The sequence below is a fragment of the Ranitomeya imitator genome, chromosome 2 (assembly GCF_032444005.1).
Source record: "Ranitomeya imitator isolate aRanImi1 chromosome 2, aRanImi1.pri, whole genome shotgun sequence".
Taxonomy (NCBI): domain Eukaryota; kingdom Metazoa; phylum Chordata; class Amphibia; order Anura; family Dendrobatidae; genus Ranitomeya; species Ranitomeya imitator.
Window position 1 is genome coordinate 407,830,099 of NC_091283.1, and position 22,343 is coordinate 407,852,441.

At 42.3% G+C, this 22,343-nt stretch overlaps 1 protein-coding gene across 1 annotated transcript; it reads left to right on the forward strand.

The window, feature by feature from the left end:
- Positions 1-4,762: 4,762 nt before the first annotated feature.
- On the forward strand, positions 4,763-22,041 carry KCNJ2 (potassium inwardly rectifying channel subfamily J member 2). The gene is made up of 2 exons (XM_069750712.1): positions 4,763-4,894; positions 15,154-22,041. Exon 2 carries the CDS (start codon positions 15,387-15,389, stop codon positions 16,662-16,664), a length of 1,278 nt encoding a protein of 425 aa, XP_069606813.1. The 5' UTR covers positions 4,763-4,894; positions 15,154-15,386; the 3' UTR covers positions 16,665-22,041.
- The last annotated feature ends 302 nt before the right edge of the window (positions 22,042-22,343 follow it).

Genomic DNA, 22,343 nt, shown 5'->3' on the forward strand with positions numbered 1-22,343 from the left:
GAAGGGATTGCCCACACCTGTCCATGAAATAGCCTTGGAGTCAATTGTCCAATTACTTTTGGTCCCTTTAAAAACAGGGTGGCACATGTTAAGGAGCTGAAACTCCTAAACCATTCATCCAATTTTAATGTGGATACCCTCAAATGAAAGCTTTAAGTCTGAACTTCAACTGCATCTGAAATGTTTTGTTTAAAATTCATTGTGGTAATGTCTATAACCAAAATTAGAAAAATGTTGTCTCTGTCCAAATATATATGGACGTAACTGTATGTGTCTAGTGTGACTACCTCTCTTAGACTATAGCCTGAATTTGCTGACACCTTTCCATCATAGCTGTGATGCTCTTAGTGTCCTGACATGTTTTATTATAGCTGCGATGTTCTGTATGTCCTGACTCTGAGCTCAGATGATCTGTGTGCCCTGACACCTTTCTATCATAGCTCCATGCTCCACATGTCCTGACACCTTTCTATCATAGCTGTGATGCTCTCTGTGTCCTGACACCTTTCTATCATAGCTGCAATGCTCCACATGACCTGACACCGTTCTATCATAGCTGCGATGCTCTGTGTCCTGGCACCTTTCTATCATAGCTGCGATGCTCTGTGTGTCCTGGCACCTTTCTATCATAGCTGCGATGCTCTGTGTGTCCTGGCACCTTTCTATCATAGCTGCAATGCTCCACATGACCTGACACCGTTCTATCATAGCTGCGATGCTCTGTGTCCTGGCACCTTTCTATCATAGCTGCGATGCTCTGTGTGTCCTGGCACCTTTCTATCATAGCTGCGATGCTCTGTGTGTCCTGGCACCTTTCTATCATAGCTGCGATGCTCTGTGTGTCCTGGCACCTTTCTATCATAGCTGCGATGCTCTGTGTGTCCTGGCACCTTTCTATCATAGCTATGATGCTCTGTGTGTCCTGGCACCTTTCTATCATAGCTGTGATGCTCTGTGTGCCCTGACACCTTTCTATCATAGCTGCGATGCTCTGTGTGTCCTGGCACCTTTCTATCATAGCTGCGATGCTCTGTGTGTCCTGGCACCTTTCTATCATAGCTGCGATGCTCTGTGTGTCCTGGCACCTTTCTATCATAGCTGCGATGCTCTGTGTCCTGACACCTTTCTATCATAGCTGCGATGCTCCACATGACCTGACACCGTTCTATCATAGCTGCGATGCTCTGTGTCCTGACACCTTTCTATCATAGCTGCGATGCTCTGTGTCCTGACACCTTTCTATCATAGCTGCGATGCTCTGTGTCCTGACACCTTTCTATCATAGCTGCGATGCTCTGTGTCCTGACACCTTTCTATAATAGCTGTGATGCTCTGTGTACTGACACCTTTCTATCATAGCTCCATGCTCCACATGTCCTGACACCTTTCTATCATGGCTGCGATGCTCTGAGTGTCCTGACACCTTTCTATCATAGCTCCAATGCTTTGCATGTCAAGACGCTATTCTATCATAGCTGCGATGCTCTATTATGACACCTTTCTATCATAGCTGCGATACTCTGCCCGTCCTTACACCTTTCTATCATGGCTGCGATGCTCTGGGTCCTGACACCTTTCTATCATAGCTGCGATGCTCTGTGTGTCCTGACACCTTTCTATCATAGCTGCAATGCTCTGTGTCCTGACACCTTTCTATCATAGCTGCGATGCTCTGTGTGTCCTGACACCTTTCTATAATAGCTGCGATGCTCTGTGTGTCCTGGCACCTTTCTATAATAGCTGCGATGCTCTGTGTCCTGGCACCTTTCTATCATAGTTGTGATGCTCTGTGTGTCCTGGCTCCTTTCTATCATAGCTGCGATGCTCTGTGTCCTCGCACCTTTCTATCATAGCTGTGATGCTCTGTGTGTCCTGACACCTTTCTGTCACAGCTGCGGTACTCTGCTTTTCCTGTCATTTTCTATCATAGCTGCGATGCTCTGCGTGTCTGAAACCTTTCTATCATAGCTCCAATGCTTTGCATGTCAAGACGCTATTCTATAATAGCTGCGATGCTCTATTATGACACCTTTCTATCATAGCTGCAATGCTCTGCATGTTCTGACACCTTTCTATAATAATTCAAAAAATGAGTTAAAAAAACACAAATAAGATGCTAGACACTCCAAAACTAGTTAGAATCCACATTACCCAAAATAACATTATTATACCATCTAGGGATATAAAGTGATTCCAGGGACAATATAATTTTTTTTTTATAATTTATTATAATATAAATTAAAAGAACAAAACATCAAACATGGAGCAGAATATATAACCAAAAAAAAACAGGGTGGGAACAACCTCCAAATGGGGATGTGCCAAGACAGTAAGGCTGGGTCACCAGAACAGCTCAGGGAGTTATGGTACAAAGGTGCAATATTAGATATATTATATAGCGGTTCCCTAATATATCCCCAGGCATTCAGTTAATAGAAATGGTTCCTAAAGGAAGTGCACAGTGCAAAAGGAGGAGGTTAGCAAATAAATATTCAAGACAAACTGTTATGCTGGTGTGTATATATATATATATATATATATATATATATATATATATATATATATATATGAGAACTCTGCAAGTAAAAGTCAAAGAGAATTACATGCATAGTTCCAAAGACTTGAGGTATCAAAAAGTAAAGAGTTACATCACCTAAAAGAACCACAAGTCCCAGAGCAGAGGAGCCCAGGACAGCCGCGCATAGTAAATCCACACCTTGCATGTACTCTGGAGAGAAACTCATCTATGTAGTCGCATTAAATAGCGCAGCCGCCGTATTATATCATCACTAGTCCAGAGGGCAAACTGAGATGGCAGTCCTATGTAAAAGCACAGCTAGCACTTTGTTGGCGGCAACACAGTCCCATGTAATAGCAAAGCAAACACGTTACGTTGTATCCAGGACTGTGTCATATAGCATAGTCAACATTGCAGTCCTATGTAAAATCTGTGTAAAATGGAAAAATGACTTTGAGCTGCTACCTAGGGGGGTGTCATTGAACATAACTAGCTTTGCAGTCCTATGTAAAAGCACAACTAGCACATTGTGCCTTTACCCGGAAAGGCAATATATGACATCGTTGTCTTTTCAGTACCATGTCAAATCATAGATACCACTTTGCGCTGTTACCAGGACAGTGTAGTGTTGTAGGACATAATCGACTTGGCAGTCCCATGTAAAAGTTTAGCTATCACATTGCGCTTTAATTAGGACCATTTCATAGAACACAGTTGACTTTGCAGTCCTATGGAAAAACGCTTTGTGCTGTAAACCGGACTGTGCCACAGAACATAATCAACTTTACAGTCCTATGAAAAAAAAGTCTAGATAGCACATTGTGCTGATATCATACTGTTTCATAAGGCACGCTCGATGTTGCAGTCCTGTGTAAAAGTATGAATATCAAATCGGGCTGCTATCAGGACTTTGTCACAGCACACAGTCAGTTTTGCAGTCCCATGTACAATATTAGATATCTGATTGTGTTGTTACTTGGACTGTTTCATAGGACATAGTCCATTTAGCAGTCCTATGTAAAATTATAGATATCACATTGTGCTGTTACCAGGACTGTTTCATAGGACGCAGCTTTGCATTTGCATGGGACTGGAAAGTAGACTAACAGATTACACTGTCCCTGGGGCTATTTTATATATAGGACAAACTTCACTTTGCAGTCCTATGTAAACATATGGCTATTACATTGTGCTGTCATCAGGACTGCTTCATAAGGCACAGTTGTCTGTGCAGTCCTATGTAAACGTATAGTTATCACACTGTGCTGTTATAAGAACTGTTTCTTGAGACACTGTCAACGTTGCAGTCCCAAGTAAAACCATATATAACACATTGTTTTTACCAGCCCTCTTTCATAAATGACTTTGCAGTCCTATGTAAAAGCATCACTATCACACTGTGCTGTTACCAGGGCTGTGTCACGGGACATAGTCTACTTTTCAGCCCCATGCAAAAGCAAAGCTAACACCTTACGCTGTCACCAGGACTTTGCAGTCCCGTGTAAATGTATAGCTAGCGCGTTGCACAAAGTTGACTTGGCAGTCCTACGTAAAAGCCTAGTTAGCACGTTTACACTGATGCCAGGGCATAATTGACCTTGCAGTCCTAGGTTAAATCTCTGGACTGTGTCAGAGGACGTAGCTGACTTTGCAGCCCTATGTAAAACGTGCCAATTGCATGTCGTGGGTTAAAACTCGATGGACTTGTGTCTTAAACTCAAATAGGCTTTATTGGCAGGAACAAAATACACTTAGTGTCTTCTTTCAACCTTAAAGCTATGAAAGTGCGAAAGCCGACTTGGCAGTCCCATGTAAAAGCGCAGCCGCCGTGTGGCCACAAGCCAGCTTGTTGCGATGTCGCATAATTAGGACTAATTATGACTTGTATTGTTTAAGATTATTGTACTTGTTTTTATTATGTATACCCCTCCTCACATGTAAAGCGCCATGGAATAAATGGCGCTATAACAATAATAATAATAATAATAATAATAATAATAAGGGTATTCCGAATGACACACTCAGCTCTGCTACATCGTGTGTGGAGCGGAGGGCGGCGGTGCAGCCTCCTCTCATCCATCTGCTCTTTGCACTAAACTTCCCCTCAATGAGCTGCTGAAAGCTGGCGCAGCCCGACCCTCAGCTGTCACTCAGGCCGTCCCCTGGCTGGTGATTGGCTGCGCGCAGCACCTGTGGGCGGGGCTGGCCGGCGAGCTATTTAAGAGCACATGGCTTGTTAGAGATAGGCAGAGGATGTGAATGATCGGCCAGCGAGCGATCCCTGGGATTACCGGGGCTGGGGAAGCTTTGGGATTGGCGCTCCTTATTGGATCTTATTTATCCCCTGGGTTACAATGTGCTCCCCCAAACTAGAAGGTAAGTCCGTGCCAACTACAGATCATTCAGATGTAGCAGAGCTGAGTTTGTCACTTGGCGCCGCTCGTTGCGGAATTAACATCGCCTTCGGTGTAGCAGAGCTGCCGGGGTTGCAATATATCCGCATTGGGTTTACTGAAAGAATATTTTGGAAAACGACAAACACAGCTCTGCTACATCTGCCTTTTAAAAGGGCATTGGGATGGCGACATTGGTGACATTGGGCATTGGTGACAAACTCATCTCCCTTCGAATATTCATCTATTCCTTCTGAAGATGACTTGCTGCGGGATTACGAGTTCATAAGACAACTCCAATTTTGGCAGACGACAAGCTCAACCCTGCTGCATCTGTGTTTAAAATTGAATTCTGGGCTTGTAAGACGACGTTATTGGTTTACAGAAGTAACGTTCTGCGCAATGACAAACTCAACTCTGCCGCATAGGAATTATTTTTGCATGCCGATATAGCAGAGCTTAATTTGTGTCAACGTAGTGGGGTCTAAGGAACAAAAATTGTGATGGATGACAAATTCGGCTCTACTAAAATTGTGACAAGATCGTAAGATCCATGGAACAAAAATTGGGACGGACGACAAATTCGGCTCTGCTAAAATTGTGACAAGATAGTAGGGTCCACAGAATAAAAATTGGGGCGGACGACAAATTCGGCTCTGCTATATCTGAAGCCAATATGTTGTCCGGGTTGGGAGTTGATAAGACGATACAGCAATAAAAATAAAAAAAAATAGTGATTCGTGACTAACTCAGCTCTGCTACATCTGCCTCTAAGTGGAATTCTGTTACATGAGTTAAAGGAGATTTATTTTTACCGCCAGACCTTTGAAAAACCTTATAGATGCCAAATGACAAACTCAGCCCTGCTACATCCATTCAGAGCTTTTTGTTATTTCTTTACCTGCCGGAGAGAATCTCTAGCTCCTTTTCAGGCTATAAATCCCCGCGCTTCCCGTGCAGCATCTGTTGGTGCCGGCAGCCGCTGCCGGACACGGAGGTCGGGATTTCTAGGGCTTCGTTCACGTGTTCAGTATCTGGTCAGTATTTTACCTCAGTATCTGGTCAGTATTTTACCTCAGTATCTGGTCAGTATTTTACCTCAGTATTTGTTCAGTATTTTACCTCAGTATCTGGTCAGTATTTTACCTCAGTATTTGGTCAGTATTTTACCTCAGTATTTTACCTCAGTATTTTACCTCAGTATTTGTTCAGTATTTTACCTCAGTATTTGGTCAGTATTTTACCTCAGTATTTGGTCAGTATTTTACCTCAGTATTTGGTCAGTATTTTACCTCAGTATTTGGTCAGTATTTTACCTCAGTATTTGTAAGCTAAAACCAGGAGTGGGTGATAAATACAGAAGTGGTGACGTGTTTCTATTATACTGTTCTTCTCCAGATTTTTGACGCCGTGACTGTAAAATCTCCAGCAGTTGCATCATTCCTGTCACTTCTTAATGGTGACAGCTGAAGCAGTAAAGCGCGACTGCTGCGCTGAGGAGCCTAAAGTGGTCACGTTCCCCCTCTAGGCATAGTGGGGTATGATTAACACTCTTCCTCAGAGCTGAGTTTGTCATTTGGCACAACTCATGGTTGGTGGTACCACAAAGTATTTTTTACATAGGACTGCAGATTTGATACACTCAGCTTGTGGTGGTGGTGGCTGCAGCTGCGGCTTTGCCATCTCCTCCTCAGATGCGGCTGTCCGTCACTCTCACATGTTGGGGAACAGATGTCTGCTCTGAATCCGAAATATTTTGGGTTTTCTTTAAAGGGCCGGTACAAGACAATGCTCCGGGGTGTTTGAGATTATGTGGAAGGGACAGCTGAGAATACATGATATCAGGCTGTCAGTGGGAGTGGGAGCAGTTTTTAGGCTTCTCACATGTAGCAGAGCTGGGTTTGTCATGTGTGCAGAGCTGAGTTTGTCAGATGTGCGGAGCTGAGTTGGTCAGGCGCAGCAGAGCTGGGTTTGTCAAGGTGCAGCAGAGCTGGGTTTGTCAGGTGCAGCAGAGCTGGGTTTGTCAGGTGCAGCAGAGCTGGGTTTGTCAGGTGCAGCAGAGCTGGGTTTGTCAGGTGCAGCAGGGCTGGGTTTGTCAAGGTGCAGCAGAGCTGGGTTTGTCAAGGTGCAGCAGAGCTGGGTTTGTCAAGGTGCAGCAGAGCTGGGTTTGTCAAGGTGCAGCAGAGCTGGGTTTGTCAAGGTGCAGAGAGCTGGGTTTGTCAAGGTGCAGAGAGCTGGGTTTGTCAGGTGCAGCAGAGCTGGGTTTGTCAAGGTGCAGCAGTGCTGGGTTTGTCAAGGTGCAGCAGAGCTGGGTTTGTCAAGGTGCAGCAGAGCTGGGTTTGTCAAGGTGCAGCAGAGCTGGGTTTGTCAAGGTGCAGAGAGCTGGGTTTGTCAGGTGCAGCAGAGCTGGGTTTGTCAAGGTGCAGCAGTGCTGGGTTTGTCAAGGTGCAGCAGAGCTGGGTTTGTCAGGTGCAGCAGAGCTGGGTTTGTCAAGGTGCAGAGAGCTGGGTTTGTCAAGGTGCAGAGAGCTGGGTTTGTCAGGTGCAGCAGAGCTGGGTTTGTCAGGTGCAGCAGAGCTGGGTTTGTCAGGTGCAGCAGAGCTGGGTTTGTCAAGGTGCAGAGAGCTGGGTTTGTCAAGGTGCAGCAGAGCTGGGTTTATCAAGGTGCAGCAGAGCTGGGTTTATCAAGGTGCAGCAGAGCTGGGTTTGTCAGGTGCAGCAGAGCAAGGTTTGTCAGGTGCAGAAGAGCTGGGTTTGTCAGGTGTATATACCTGGGTTTGTCAGATGTGAAGAGCTTGGTTGGTCAGGTGCAGCAGAGCTGGGTTTGTCATATATGCAGAGCTGGGTTTGGCAGGTTCAGCAGAGATGGGTTTGACAGATAATAATCTTGATTTCATTGGATGTAGCAGAGCCACTTTTGTTGGAAATAGGGCAAATCCAAATGCCTTTCTTACCATAGTGTATAAGTTTTGCTGTCCTCATCATGAACATAAACAATGTCAGCTCAGCTACATCTTAAAACATTGCTCGATTTGGGTCTGGCACTGAGGCTTGGGATCCATGCACTTGCCATATACAGATACAGCTGATCCAAAAAAAAAAAAGTTACTTTTTTTTTTTACATAGGACTGCAGGTAAACCTACTACATGATGTAAATAGTTACATGACAAACTGAGCTCTGCTCCACGTGTAGTAGAAAAGTGGTGCAAACACAGAGCCACAAGCATTTCCATATCACTGTTTACCTTAGCATCACATGTGCCCAAGTGAACCCAACACTAACCCGCTGGTGAGCAGCGCTAACATCTGTCACTTGCTAATGCCGAGGTAGCAGAGCCGCCACGGTGCTGATGTAGTAGAGCTGGCTTTGTCACAGAATAGCTCACTGATATAAGAAGGTTTACCTGCTGCCTTATGGAAAGCATCACATGTCCTTACACTGGTTTGTGCCAGATGACACACTCAGTACTGCTACACCTGTATATATGTGGTAGTGGATGTTTACAGCAGGATGGCAGCGTACAGTAGCGGTGTAGCCCCAGGGTAGCAACATCTACATGAGTGGCGTCATTTGGGGACTTGTCTCCATCTCTCAGGGCCCTCCAGGTCTCTGAGATCTGCGAAAGGCACTGCCCCCCATACACTAATCCGAGCCCACCTCTATAGATTTCACGACACTGGAACAGCAGAGCTGAGTGTGCAAATCCACTAGAGTGGAGGAATCTGACATATGGCTACAGCTAAAAGAGAAAATAGCCAACAAACACAACTTTGTGTGTATACCGGACTGGTTTATGTACAGATGTAGCAGTGCTGAACGTGTTATAACATGGATGCCACCTGCGAATCAGATTTTTAGGTCTCTTGGTAACACCTCTCTTATCATCTGACTGTGTGAGGCATCCTCAATGACTAAATTCAGCTTGATGCCATGCGACAAAGTCAGCTCTGCTACATCGGAGTCCAAACAATGAGTTTGAAATGGCAAAAGATCACGGTTACGTGTCAGGGTGCTCAGGATGGTCTGCTGGTGCTTAATCCCCGTGCCCGTGGCATTACACTGTGCACGCAGTCTACACTTCCCAAACATGCGGAGGGACCTGACTTTCTTGTTCAAGTTCTGTCTAAACACTAGAACAGGAGCCGGGGGCCACACTGCAGCGAATAATGTAATATGGGTGTAGCAGAGCTGGGTCAGTCACCTGGCGGAATAGAACATAGACTTGAATGACTAACTCAGCTCTGCTACATTATTTTATATAGTAATGGTTAGGGCATGCTGGGACTTGTAGTTTCACAACATCTGTGGACAGATTCTAATCCATAGAGTGCATTTCCCCATACATTCCAGCTATATGTAGTTGGGCTGACTCTGTCAGATGCAGCAGAGCTGTGTTTGTCACTTCCCATTACTCCCCATGATAGTGCGGTCTACGGGGCTACCGTTCAGCTCTGCTACATCTCCCTACCGCTCCCCACCCCATCTAAGCCCTATCTACTTAGCGGTAATCCTCATTATTACATAATACATTAATATCGACCAGAAATGAACCCATTTCCAGTTCATCATCACGTTGTAGCAGAGTTGGGTTTGTCGGGTGTAGCAGAGCTGGGTTTGTTAGATGCAGCAGACATGATTATGTCATAGAGCTATTAGAACTGTAAGTAAAGGACGCAGCTCTGCTACATCTGCCATTGTTATTACATTAGAAAGAATCGGCAAAGTTTATACAGTCTCTGATTGGATGGGACACACACATATATATACATTACACACAAAAACATATATGCGCACACATTCATGGATAGACACACACATACATATATTACACATACATGCAAATTTATGTAGAGATACACACAGAAACACACACATCTATATATACACACACACACACACACACACACACACACATATAAACACACATATACGCACACACACATATACACACACGTATATATGCACACACACATGTATAGATACACACATATACACATACATACACACACATATACACCCATATATATACACACATACACACACATGTGTGTATATATACACACATACACATGTATATATACACATATACACACACACGTATATATACACACGCACGTATACATACACACGCATACACACACATATACATATGCACACACACGCATACATACACACACGTATACACACATACACACACACATGTATATATACACACACACTTGTATATATCTGGTACTGATCAATCCTTCACCTATGGAAAACATGATGGGGCGAGACGGAGCTAAATTTAGAGCGCGAGATGTTATTAATAGGAGGGGGACCGGCAAAACGTGGAATTCGAGCACATGCTTATTATTTTAGGAAGTCGGCGGTTTACTTCTCCATTCTGCAATTTTCATTCATTCTGAACTTGAATAATAGACACCAGAGAGGGGGCGGCAGGGAATTGGGGGCATCCAAAATAATTTTGGGCCAGCTGGGTGAGCAACAGGGCAATACTTTACATGGAGGGAATAGTGGAAATCCCACTTCCCCATCAGCAACCTGTCTGGCAGAGTGTCTCTCTATTCCAGAAACCTCATGTGTCAGATGTAGCAGTGCTGTGTGTGTCTTCTGGCATAGGCCTATGATACATCAGAATGTGTGTTGTTGTTGTTGTTGTTTTCCCCTGATATACCTAAACAAATCTATTTCAGCTCCGCTACATCTTTATAGGTTATTTTCTGAAAATTTCAGCAACGTGGAACATATAGATGTAGCAGAGCTGAATTTGTCATCTGGCACAGTTCTACTGGATATTAAAATATGTTTTTATATAAATTAAAACACGCTCAGCTCTGCTACATCTCACATTCAGCTCTTCTGTGCTATAAGATAAGAGTTACAAACTCGCTGTCATATGGAGCTCACTCACTAATTCTCAGTTAACTCATTGTGCAGCCAGGGTAACACAGTGGAACACAGAGGCTACAGTAAGCAACTCTGCAACATTTTGAATGAAAACCAATAGCATGTAGATGTCACACATGGTGCAGATCTGAAGTGACAAAATCAGCTCTGCTACATGTGCAGTTTACAGTTGCAGTGTGCTCCTGGGCTTGTGGGTAGCTGCTCTGCTGTGGAGCTGGGGGAGTTTGTCATACTTGTTTGTGTTGTGCTGATAAGGATCACAAAGGGAACAAAGTGTGGAGATGAAAATAGGATGTGAACAGCTCTCTATGTGCTACTTTGCCAATGTATAAATGCATACAGATGTAGCAGAGCTGAATGTGTCCTCAACTTCCACATTCATTCACTTTGACAATGCTGAAGGTTAAAGGGATTAATTTGTTGGGACATTTTTTTCTTCAGGTCACACAGTGTATCTGTGTGTATTGATATATCACACCCTAAGCTCTGCTACATCTCAAACTCAGCACTTCTGTGCTCCAAAGACAGATAATAGAGTTACAAACTCGCCTTCATATGGAGCTCACTGACTAATTCTCAGTTAACTCATTCTGCAGCCAGGCTTATACAGTGCAACACATAGGCTAAAGGAGGCAAATCCGGCAACATTTTGCATAAAACCCAATGGCACATATATAAATATATATCTGCACATACATAACATACACACATATATATATATTTCACGTATATATCCTAGTAGCCTCCTCACCATATTTATACACACATTGGGGCCATCATACTTTGTATAAGGCGCCGCTCATACTGTACATAGGGTGCTGTTTGGCCTCATACTATATATAAGGGGTCTGTGGGGCCATCATACTCCATATAAGGGGCTGTAGGGACATCATGCTATACTATACTGTATCTAGAGGGGCTGTAGGACCATCCTAATACATTTAGGGTGCTTTAGGGGACATAATACCAAACATTGTGAGCTATGGGGACGATCATACTATAAATAGGGGGTTATAGAGACATCATACTGTATATAGAGAGCTGTGGGGCCTCATGTTATAAATAGAGGTCTGTGGTGACCTACTGTATATAGGGAGCTCCGTGGCCTCATGTTATAAATAGAGGTCTGTGGGGACATCATACTGTATATAGAGAGCTTTGGGGCCCCATATTATACATGGGGGTCTGTGGTGACCTACTGTATATAGGGAGCTCTGTGGCCTCATGTTATATATATATATATAAAGAGAGAGAGAGAGAGTTCTGTGGGGACACCATACTGTATATAGGAAGCTGTGGGGCCTCATGTAATAAATAGAGGTCTGTAGGGACATCATGCTGTATATAGAGAGCTGTGGGGCGTCATGCTATATATATAGAGGTCTGTGGGGACATCATACTGTATATAGAGAGCTGTGGGGCCTCATGTTATAAATAGAGGTCTGTGGGGACATCATTCTGTAAATAGGGAGCTGTGGGGCCTCATGTTATACATAGGGGTCTGTGGGGGCATCATACTGTATATAGGGAGCTGTGGTGTCTCATAATATGTATGTATGTATGTATATATATATATATATATATATATATATATATATGCCAGCGCACGCACCCATACATATAAACACACACACACGTGTATAATATAAATATATATATATATATATATATATATATATATACAGTTATGTTTCAGTGTGGTAAGGGCGGTCACTAGAATCCCCTAGAAATATCACTTATCAAACACCCCGTTTATTTTAAAATGCCCCAGCAGAGGTTATCAAACACAACCCCTTTGTTATTTTTATATGCAGTCCTATGTAAAACTAGCAAAACTGAAATTTCCAAATTGACAAACTGAGTTCTGCTATACGACTCATTTACACATCTGCCTATTAAGGCCTGGGAAGAGACAAGAAGACATTACCACATTTCTATAGCCACAAGTGTAGAAGAAATAACGGTCTGGCATGTACAGATGTAGCAGTGATGGGTTTGTCATTTGATCCAGCACATACTGCGGTGAAATCATGATGTGCAGCAACGTTGTGTTCTTCAGCAACTGACAAAACTCACCTGGTGCAACCACTTACCCATGACAAATTCGGCCCTGCTACATCACATTCCAGCATTTGGACTATGACAATGTACTGTAGCTTGACCATTCTCTGTCTCCTTGCAAGCAACTCTGCAACTTTCTAAGGCCAGTTTCACACGTCAGTGGCTCCGGTACGTGAGGTGACAGTTTCCTCACGTACCGGAGACACTGACTCACGTAGACACATTAAAATCAATGTGTCTCTGTACATGTCAGCGTGTTTTCACGGACCGTGTGTCCGTGTGCAAAACACAGAGACATGTCAGTGTTCGTGGGAGCGCACGTATTACACGGACCCATTAAAGTCAATGGGTCCATGTAAAACACGTACCGCACACGGATGCTGTCCGTGTGCAGTCCGTGTGCCGTGCAGGAGACAACCCATAGGGGTGGAGCCGCATATTCATCACTGTAATGGGCGGCACCACGTGACAGCTCATACAGGAGAAGCTGCAGCGAGGGAGCCGGGTAAGTATTTTATTAACAGCGGGGGGGGGGGGGGGGGGGGGGAGGGGGATGATGGGGGTTGGGCGCACAGGGGGTGGGAGGGGGTTGGGGACAGGGATCTTTTTTTTTAAACACCCCCCCCCCCCCAAAAAAAAAAAAAAAGATTTTTCATATCTTCTCTCCAGCGAACGCTGCTGGAAAGAAGAAATGAATGGGGCTTCAGCACCAGATGCAGGGGACAGCGCTTAACTGTAGCGCTGTCTCCTGCACGGTGCGTGTGGTACCCACGGATGCCGCACATGTGCCACACTGATGTGCCACGTGAGCACACGGACACACGGATACGGATAATTCCAGTACCGATTTTTCCGGTACCGGAATTATCTGGACATGTGGGACAGGCCTTAAAGGGAGACTGCAACCTGCTGCAACACATCCAGTAAGTGACCCAGTGCTGGAATCCTTGTCTCTGTCACTACTTTACGCTGCCTTCTGCAGTTTCCCTTTAAAAGTCTGACAATCTAATACATCTCACAGCTGAGGGTTTGCTACAGTTGTATCCAGTCTAAACAATCATCAGCAGCAGAAGAAGTTTGTTACAATGTAGCAATCCGGTAGCTTAGCTCACAGTTACCTAGGCTGGATACAATTGTAACAAACCCTCAGCTGTGAAAAGTTTTTTTGGGGGGCTTTCAGGTTCTGGGAAGTGTTCCATTCACTCCTGAAAATGTTATGTAATTTAAACGTAAAATTAATTAAAATGTATTCAAGAACATCCCTTTAATTCAACTGCATAGCAGAGCTGGGCGTGCGGTTGCTGTAGGTTGACAAACCATAGCTAATACTTAGTCCTTCTGCACCTGCAATGGAGCAAAGCGGCGTTTTTCATCAACCGAGATCTGTTCTCTAACACAGTAAATAAATGGTTAAAGCTTGTATAAAATAAAAAAAATCTGTCTATATATTTTTTTTTTCCAGAATAGCGCCACCTATATGTATAAGCTGTATCTGGTATTGCAGCTTATTGATCTGAAGACTGCAATACCAGGAACAGCATTATGGACAAGAGTGGAGCTGTTTTTGGAAAAGTGAAAAATAAAAACCAGCAACCTATTCTACAGCGCTTTTAAAATATCAAACTCGTCTCTGCTACATGAGATTGAAAATATTATTCAGGGAGGTCAGGCATCTATTAAAGACGAGGACAGAATGTGCGTGAGAATGCAAGAGGTGAAATCTGAACGATGTCATGTGAGGGACACGGCCATTCTTTGGGGTCATCTTCTGGGTAATGATTCTCACAGGAACTGTGTGTCACCAGGGAGGGTTGCTGAGCGACATGTCCTATGTATGGGTTTTATTAATAATCCTGTGCCCCCTGTAGACCCTTCGGGGTGGATGGACAGGTTGGATCTGATCCTTTGCTACTCCAGTAGATAAGTGCCACCATGCTTACTCTTCTGACCCCACCATGCTTACACTTATGACCATCTTAGCATTGCTCTGACAACCTAGGCTCTGCTACATCTGTTTCCGAACTTCTTGCAATAAAGCAAATAATTAGCTGCAGTTATTTTAGTTTGCATTGTGGCCTCATGTGCTCCGTAAGGAGCATTGGGATTTGGACAAGGTGAAGCATTTGCTGCGGCTTGGACTTAGGAGGAGATCCAGCAGGAGATGATATTAATGGACTTGTTTGCATATGGCAGGAAGGAACATGGAGAAGGAAGGCTTACGTTACCATTTCCTTATGCTTTGACATCAAAATCTTTTCTTTTTCTTGCAGGACATGACATCAGGGTGACAATGAGAGCCTGCTGACATCCCCTCCTCATGCCAGAAGACCTTCCTTGGTAGCATCCAAGGTCCTTCTGAGACAGCAACCCCTCTGATACCAATCATATATATTTTTTCCCCTTGAGTGTTCCCTTTGAGCCTTCAAAACTGTTTCTCCAAAGAGTTTTGCAGAAACTAAGACTGTTTTCTAAAGCAGAAGCACCGCAGTCCTCAACTGAAGTGATGGGCAGCGTGCGTACCAACCGCTACAGCGTTGTGTCTTCAGAAGAGGACGGAATGAAGCTGGCCACCATGGCAGTTGCCAACGGATATGGAAACGGTAAAAGTAAAATCCATACCCGGCAACAGTGCCGAAGCCGATTCGTCAAGAAAGATGGCCACTGCAACGTCCAGTTCATCAATGTGAGTGAGAAGGGGCAGCGCTACTTATCCGACATCTTCACCACCTGTGTGGACATTCGTTGGCGATGGATGCTGGTCATCTTCTGCTTGGCTTTCATACTATCTTGGCTTTTCTTTGGCTGTGTCTTCTGGTTGATAGCTCTTCTTCACAATGACTTGGGGGCTCCGGAAAATCACAGATCTTGTGTTACTGAGGTCAGGAGTTTCACAGCAGCCTTCCTCTTCTCTATTGAAACCCAGACGACCATTGGCTATGGATTCCGATGCGTCACTGATGAGTGCCCCGTGGCCGTGTTCATGGTGGTCTTCCAGTCCATCGTTGGCTGCATCATCGACGCTTTCATCATTGGTGCAGTTATGGCTAAAATGGCCAAACCAAAAAAGAGGAACGAGACCTTAGTTTTCAGCGACATGGCCGTGATAGCCATGAGAGACGGGAAACTCTGCTTGATGTGGAGGGTGGGCAATCTCCGAAAGAGCCATCTTGTGGAGGCTCACGTCCGAGCCCAGCTTCTCAAGTCTCGCATTACGTCAGAAGGAGAGTACATCCCTTTGGATCAGATAGATATCAACGTTGGCTTTGACAGTGGCATTGACCGGATTTTCTTAGTTTCCCCTATCACGATTGTTCACGAAATTGACGAAGACAGTCCATTGTATGACCTTAGTAAGCAAGACTTGGACAATTCTGACTTTGAGATAGTGGTCATATTGGAGGGAATGGTGGAGGCCACAGCCATGACCACCCAATGTCGGAGCTCCTACCTAGCAAATGAAATCTACTGGGGTCACCGCTATGAACCTGTTCTTTTTGAAGAAAAACATTACTATAAAGTAGACTATTCCCGCTTTCACAAAACTTACGAAGTGCCCAACACCCCGGTTTGTAGCGCCAGGGACTTAGCGGAAAAGAAATATATACTTTCGAACCAAAATACTTTTTGCTACGAGAATGAAGTCTCGTTGACGAGCAAAGAGGAGGAAGGCAGTGACAATGGTCAACCGGATAGCATGAGTACGGATATGCATCCAGATATGGACCATCACAACCAAGTTTCCCTCGACCCTAGGCCGCTAAGGAGGGAATCTGAAATATGACTAAAAAACTGCTACCTACAGCTGGTCAACATGGCTGGTCAATGTGCATCGCTGAGCAGGGGCCCACTGTGGTTTTCAGATGTCGGTACTGTTGGACAGGGGTGAAACTGAGACGGTGCTCAATGGCATCAAGCAAACTGTTGCAAAAAAGGTGTAGGCTGTGGTGATCTAAACTGGAACTTATATACTGTTGTTCCACGTCACTGAGCTCGCCCCCCCACTAGGCACTGTTAATTGTGATAACGGGGCTACGCAGGGAAAAAATAATCCCAAAACCATCTTGTAGGACCATCTCTCGAAGGCTTCTCGATCCACCAGATGTTCCTGGTGATACAAAAACAACATAAAAGGACAGGCAGCTGGGATTATAGAGACAAAGCACTAAAGTATAACCAGAAGGCACATAGTGTAACATAAATGATGTATGTTTTTGAAAGAAAATTGACAAAACTTGAACTTGCAGACAAGCTCGTTGAGTTTTCAACCTCTCACTTTTTTTTTTTTTTAAATATTGGGAACAAGTCCATTTTTAATGGCATAACAATAGGCAAATATCTGCCTTAAATTCTAATCTGCTGCTATTTTATACACACCCCGTTGATTCTACTGCGGTGTTTTTTATTGTTTCAGTGTTCTAGACGTATGGTGGGGTGGGATAGGACAGGGGCGAGAAAGGTCATAAAGATGTTGGCCAAAAAAGTAAAAGCCAAATAAAATTTTTTTGGTATTTGAACGATGTTCAAACACATATGATACATTCACTTTAGGGAATGACGCTATGATCTTAGTCCTCTTAGTATAGAGTGTATTTTTATATGGGGAGTGGGGAGGGAGTTAAAAAGATCGAAATTAATACCAAAGAAAATCCCAAAAATTGTGTTCAAAACCACTGCTCGCTGGGAAGTCTTCTTTTCAGCAGTAATGGAAACTCTTGCTGCTAAATAATAGTCTAGGTTTAGGATATGAGATATTGGGGGTGGTTTGGTATTTTTGTGAGTATCTGCCTCCCTTGGGGGCACAACAAAAAAAAACAAAAGTGTAAGACATCTATTATTTAGGAATAAGTCAAGGTCAAGTGTGCTGGCGACATTCCAATTTTATGGAAGTGGAATCGCCATACTCATTAGTGCTTGGGTCCTATGAAGAAGGCCTAGGCCGAAGAGCTTAGATCATATTTTTTTTTCACTTTTCAAGGCTCCTCAGGGGCAATTAGAGTTTTTGCTTTTGTTGGATGAACAGAGTTAATGTCTTTGAAAATGAGAGATAGATTCTATGTATCATCATGTGGGTGTATATTTCTGGAGATAGTGCTGAGGCCATGGTTGGATTGATCTTGCATAAAAAAAATTGTAATAAAAGAACCTTATTTGGAACTATAGGAATTAGAAAAAAAAAATGATCATTTGGCACAAAGAACTCCGTAAAGGAATTTGTAATATTTGTGAAAAAAAAGGGAAACTGAATTTTTTGATTCATCCCTTTAGTTTGGCTGACGACTCTTTGGTATGAAGCGCCATGTGCGGGCCACATTTTTCTCTTGGTGACAGATGAGGAGGACAGCCTCTATTCCAGACTGCACACAGCTTGCACTTGACATAATTTAGCCCTTTAGAAACAGAGCGACACAAGCAACCCTCTGAGTCAGACACCAATGGGGGCAAAAAAAAGTTACTATAAGTTTGGGATTAACATCACTGTTGTGAACAGTTCTGAACCGTGTTACCATTCAAGAGTTTTTTTTCTACTATATTTTTTGGAATCCCAAAACTTTGAGACTTATATAGTTCTTCAATACATCTAGCCAAAGATGCAATGGAAAAGGGTGTGAGCTACGAGCTTTAAATTGTGTCTGTTAACAATATGCCATTAAAAATCATCTTGTCCTGAAATAAGGTAGCTAAAATGTAGTTCTGTGAAAGGCTACTCATCAAAATGTTCTGCAAAAGAAGGTGGTCATACCTAGACTCTTAGCTCTGGTCTTCGGTGGCTGATAGAAGGCCATATTTTCTAGATATTTTTAGATGAACTTGTCATGTACATAAGGGTATGCCCATCTTATATGGGGGTCTCTGGAAAGAAGAATCCAAACCCAAGTCAGTTGACTTTTTCATTGTCCTCTCCATAATTTTAGTAAATGAGAGATAGAAGACCAACTTGATGGTCATGAAATCCATCTATCTGATGAAGGGTGTCCATGGTGGGCCAATCAAGTAGTAGGCTCTCTTAGTTCTTTGGGGAGTTATAAAAATACTCTGTGCTGGGTATACCCTTGTATGTACTATGCTCAAGTATGGAAACACATAAAATATGGTCTTATTAAGGTTACAGTTGACCGCCATTAACCGATCGGTCAATAAATTGGGAAAAAGGTTTCATGGATGGATTTATTGTCTTGGGTAAAAATGGATGATATATTAGAGAACATTTGGTCCAGGCTTGAGGATGAGGAGGGGGGAGATTTTTAAGACATCATAGATCTGTCAGTCCATGGTCTGCTATGGTTGACCGCTAACTGGACAAAAAAATTAATGATGTTGGATTCTAAATGCGTGAGATAATGGAGAATATGTTATCCTGGTATGATAAGGGTAGGAATCCCAGATCTATCATTCCATGGTTTCCTACGGTTGACCGCCGTTGACTGGTTGGTCAACGAATTGGACAAAAACATTCATGATGGATTGACTGTGTTGGGTTCTAAATGCATGATATCGTGGAGAATATTTGGTCCCTGTATGATAAGGGTAGGATTTTTGAGACATCCTAGGTCTGCCAGTCCATGGTCCGCTACGAAGGAACAAAGTCAATACTCTAGCACCATGGTTGTTAGTCGAGATGCTATCTGCTGCTACACACATCGTTAAAAGGGAAGACAAAGCAATACCAAAGAGTATTTTTGTGTAACTGCTGCCATCTAAATTGGGTCAATTCTGTAAGTTGAATATTTTACCTTTCACAATCGGTAGGAAGACGTATCTCCTCTATGACGCCTCCTTTTGCTACCTCCCACCGCTATATACAAAAAGTTGCATTCCAGCTATTCGAGGCCTGATGTAGTACTTAAAATTAGAACGTTTCTTCCCCCTCAGTCACATTTTAATTGCATTTAATTAAAATACACTAGACTAAATATAGATCGTGTGATAAGAACAGCCGTTCCTATAGGAACCAGAACGCAAGCGTTGGGCCGACAAGCTGACGATTGTGAACACAAGGAGTTTTTTTTATTTTTTGTTTGTTTTTTATTATTTTTTACATCAGAACTAAATGATACTTGAACTAGCTGGAAATGTCATATCTATAACATACATGACTAAAGTCATGGCAAATTTTTATTTAAAATAAAAACGTGGTCTATAGTCACAGAGGACAAACTTAATTTATTTTTTTAAGTAATTTTTTCAAAAAAATAAAAATAAATAAAATGGGGAATTTACTACAAACAAAGCACAGTTTTTGGTGCCGGATGCAAGTAACGAACGACTTAAGTCTTACTTTTAAAAACTATATTAGTTGCAAACCAGTGCAGAACTTGAAAGAGGCTGCTATGCACTTTTAGCTATTTTTTTTATCCCTATTAATTTTTTTTTTTTTTAATTTAGAATAATTCTTTGTCCGAACGCACAGAATACATTAGCCCTAAAGGGGTAACAAGGCCCGACCCTTTGTTTCCTTTTATTTTAAGAGTTTTTATACTAATCCATATTTTCTGTATTTAAAGCCAAATGTAAATAATATGTTAAAAAAAAAATGTCATAAAAGTAATGAGATAATAATAAAAAAAACACGATATGCCAATAGAGGTATAAATAAAGTGCAGTGAATTCTGGGAACAGAAACCTAGAATTTAGATATTTACAAACCTCAGACTGTCTCCGATGTTATGGACGTATGTTATTTATTTAAGCATGGTCTTTTCATTTTGAAAGTGTTTTTTGTAGGTTCTACCATTTTTAATGTTAGTAGCTTTTTTTTGATGTTCATGAAGTTTTTTTTTCCTCCTGTTTTGTGTGCAAAAACCCTCTGTCTTTACCTTGCAAACTTGCACTTTTTTAATCAAAAGGGAAATCATTTTTTTATTTAACGGTGTATTCCCATCTTCAAGATCCTATCCCAATATGCAGTAGGTGTAGTAATAATAATATTAGAAAATACTTCCAATCAGAAATGTAGGATAGTTCTTCTGATTAGCTGTGTCACACCACTGTGCAGGGCATTTCAGTAGCTTAGGTATCCACGGATACGAACATGCACATAGTGACAGTTAGATATTTGCTAGTGGTCATAACCATGGATACCTAAGCTACTGAAATTCCCTGCACATGGGGTAAGTGACATAGCTAATCAGAAGAACTATACTGCATTTCTAATTGGAGTTATTTGCTACTATTATTATTATTACACCTACTATACATTGGGAGAGGATCCTGGAGATGGGAATACCCCTTTAAATTTGAATTCAAACAATCTTGATATTTTTGAATTGTGACAGATATTTTTTAAATTTATTTTTAAACCTTCTTCTCGACGGCACAATGTGATGTACGCCATAACGCAATGCATTGTTGACTCTGCGGCATCTTTAATGAGGGGCTGTACACCGTGAAGCTGGATCTAGCTAATATAGATGTTGCTGTTGTATTATACATTTATTACAAGTCTCCCTGTTACCTTCCTGAAATACTTGAATTGGGACATTTGAGTGATGTCTTAACCCTAATGATGTGGCACCCTAGATTTTTTTACATTTTTTTTTTTGCACCATCCTCCAAGAGAAGGCACTAAGGTCACATAAATACTCATAATCCTGTTTTTATGACTTTTTTTTTACGGAATTTTTTTTTACTTGAGGTCTGGAAGTCAAGACCAGGCAACAAGGAGGGGATTACTTACTAGTAGGAATAGTAAGTAAGCTATTCGCCTTCCTTAATTTCTATATATTATGCAACGGGGTAAGTTATTCTATTTATTAAACATTATGTATTAAATCGCGGGATGCAAACAGTTTTTTTTAAATTAAATATTTCTACCTTACGGTAAAGACAAAGGGTTTGAACTCGCAAATTTCTTAGTCTAAGAAGTGTTAAGATGTACTGTAATGTCTTTAAACTCTGGTTGTCCCTAGCTTGTTAAAAGGGGCGATGGGTACAGCCTGGTCACCATCTTTAGCCAATTTTTTTTTTTTTTTTTGGGGGGGGTGGGGGGGATCGGCTTATGACAATCATTGTAAATATTTTTCTTCTTTCTGGCTGTAACCTTTTTTTATTGTATCAAAGTCTTCCTGAAATGTACTGCACAGATCCTGGATTGTACAGATTTTTTTAATAATATTATGTCTTATTTTATTATTTGTAAAATAAAATAAAATTTGGAATAATTGCGTTTTGAGAATTTTTTTGCCGTTGTGGGGAGGAGGTAGAAAAGGGTTGAGATAATTAATTAGATTTATTAATTAGATTTTTTTTTTTCTAAATAGATGTTTACGTAGTTATAGGTATATTCAGTGTACCTATCCTACTACAGACAAGACAGAGGGAGAGGCTCCTGCTGCAGTCACTTTTCTTACAGCCAGACACAAGACGTGAACAGAAAAAAATTACATGTTTTCTTACACACATATGATTTCATTAAATATTTCTCATGTATGATATTGGTGAAAATCAAACACTTGGTACCCCA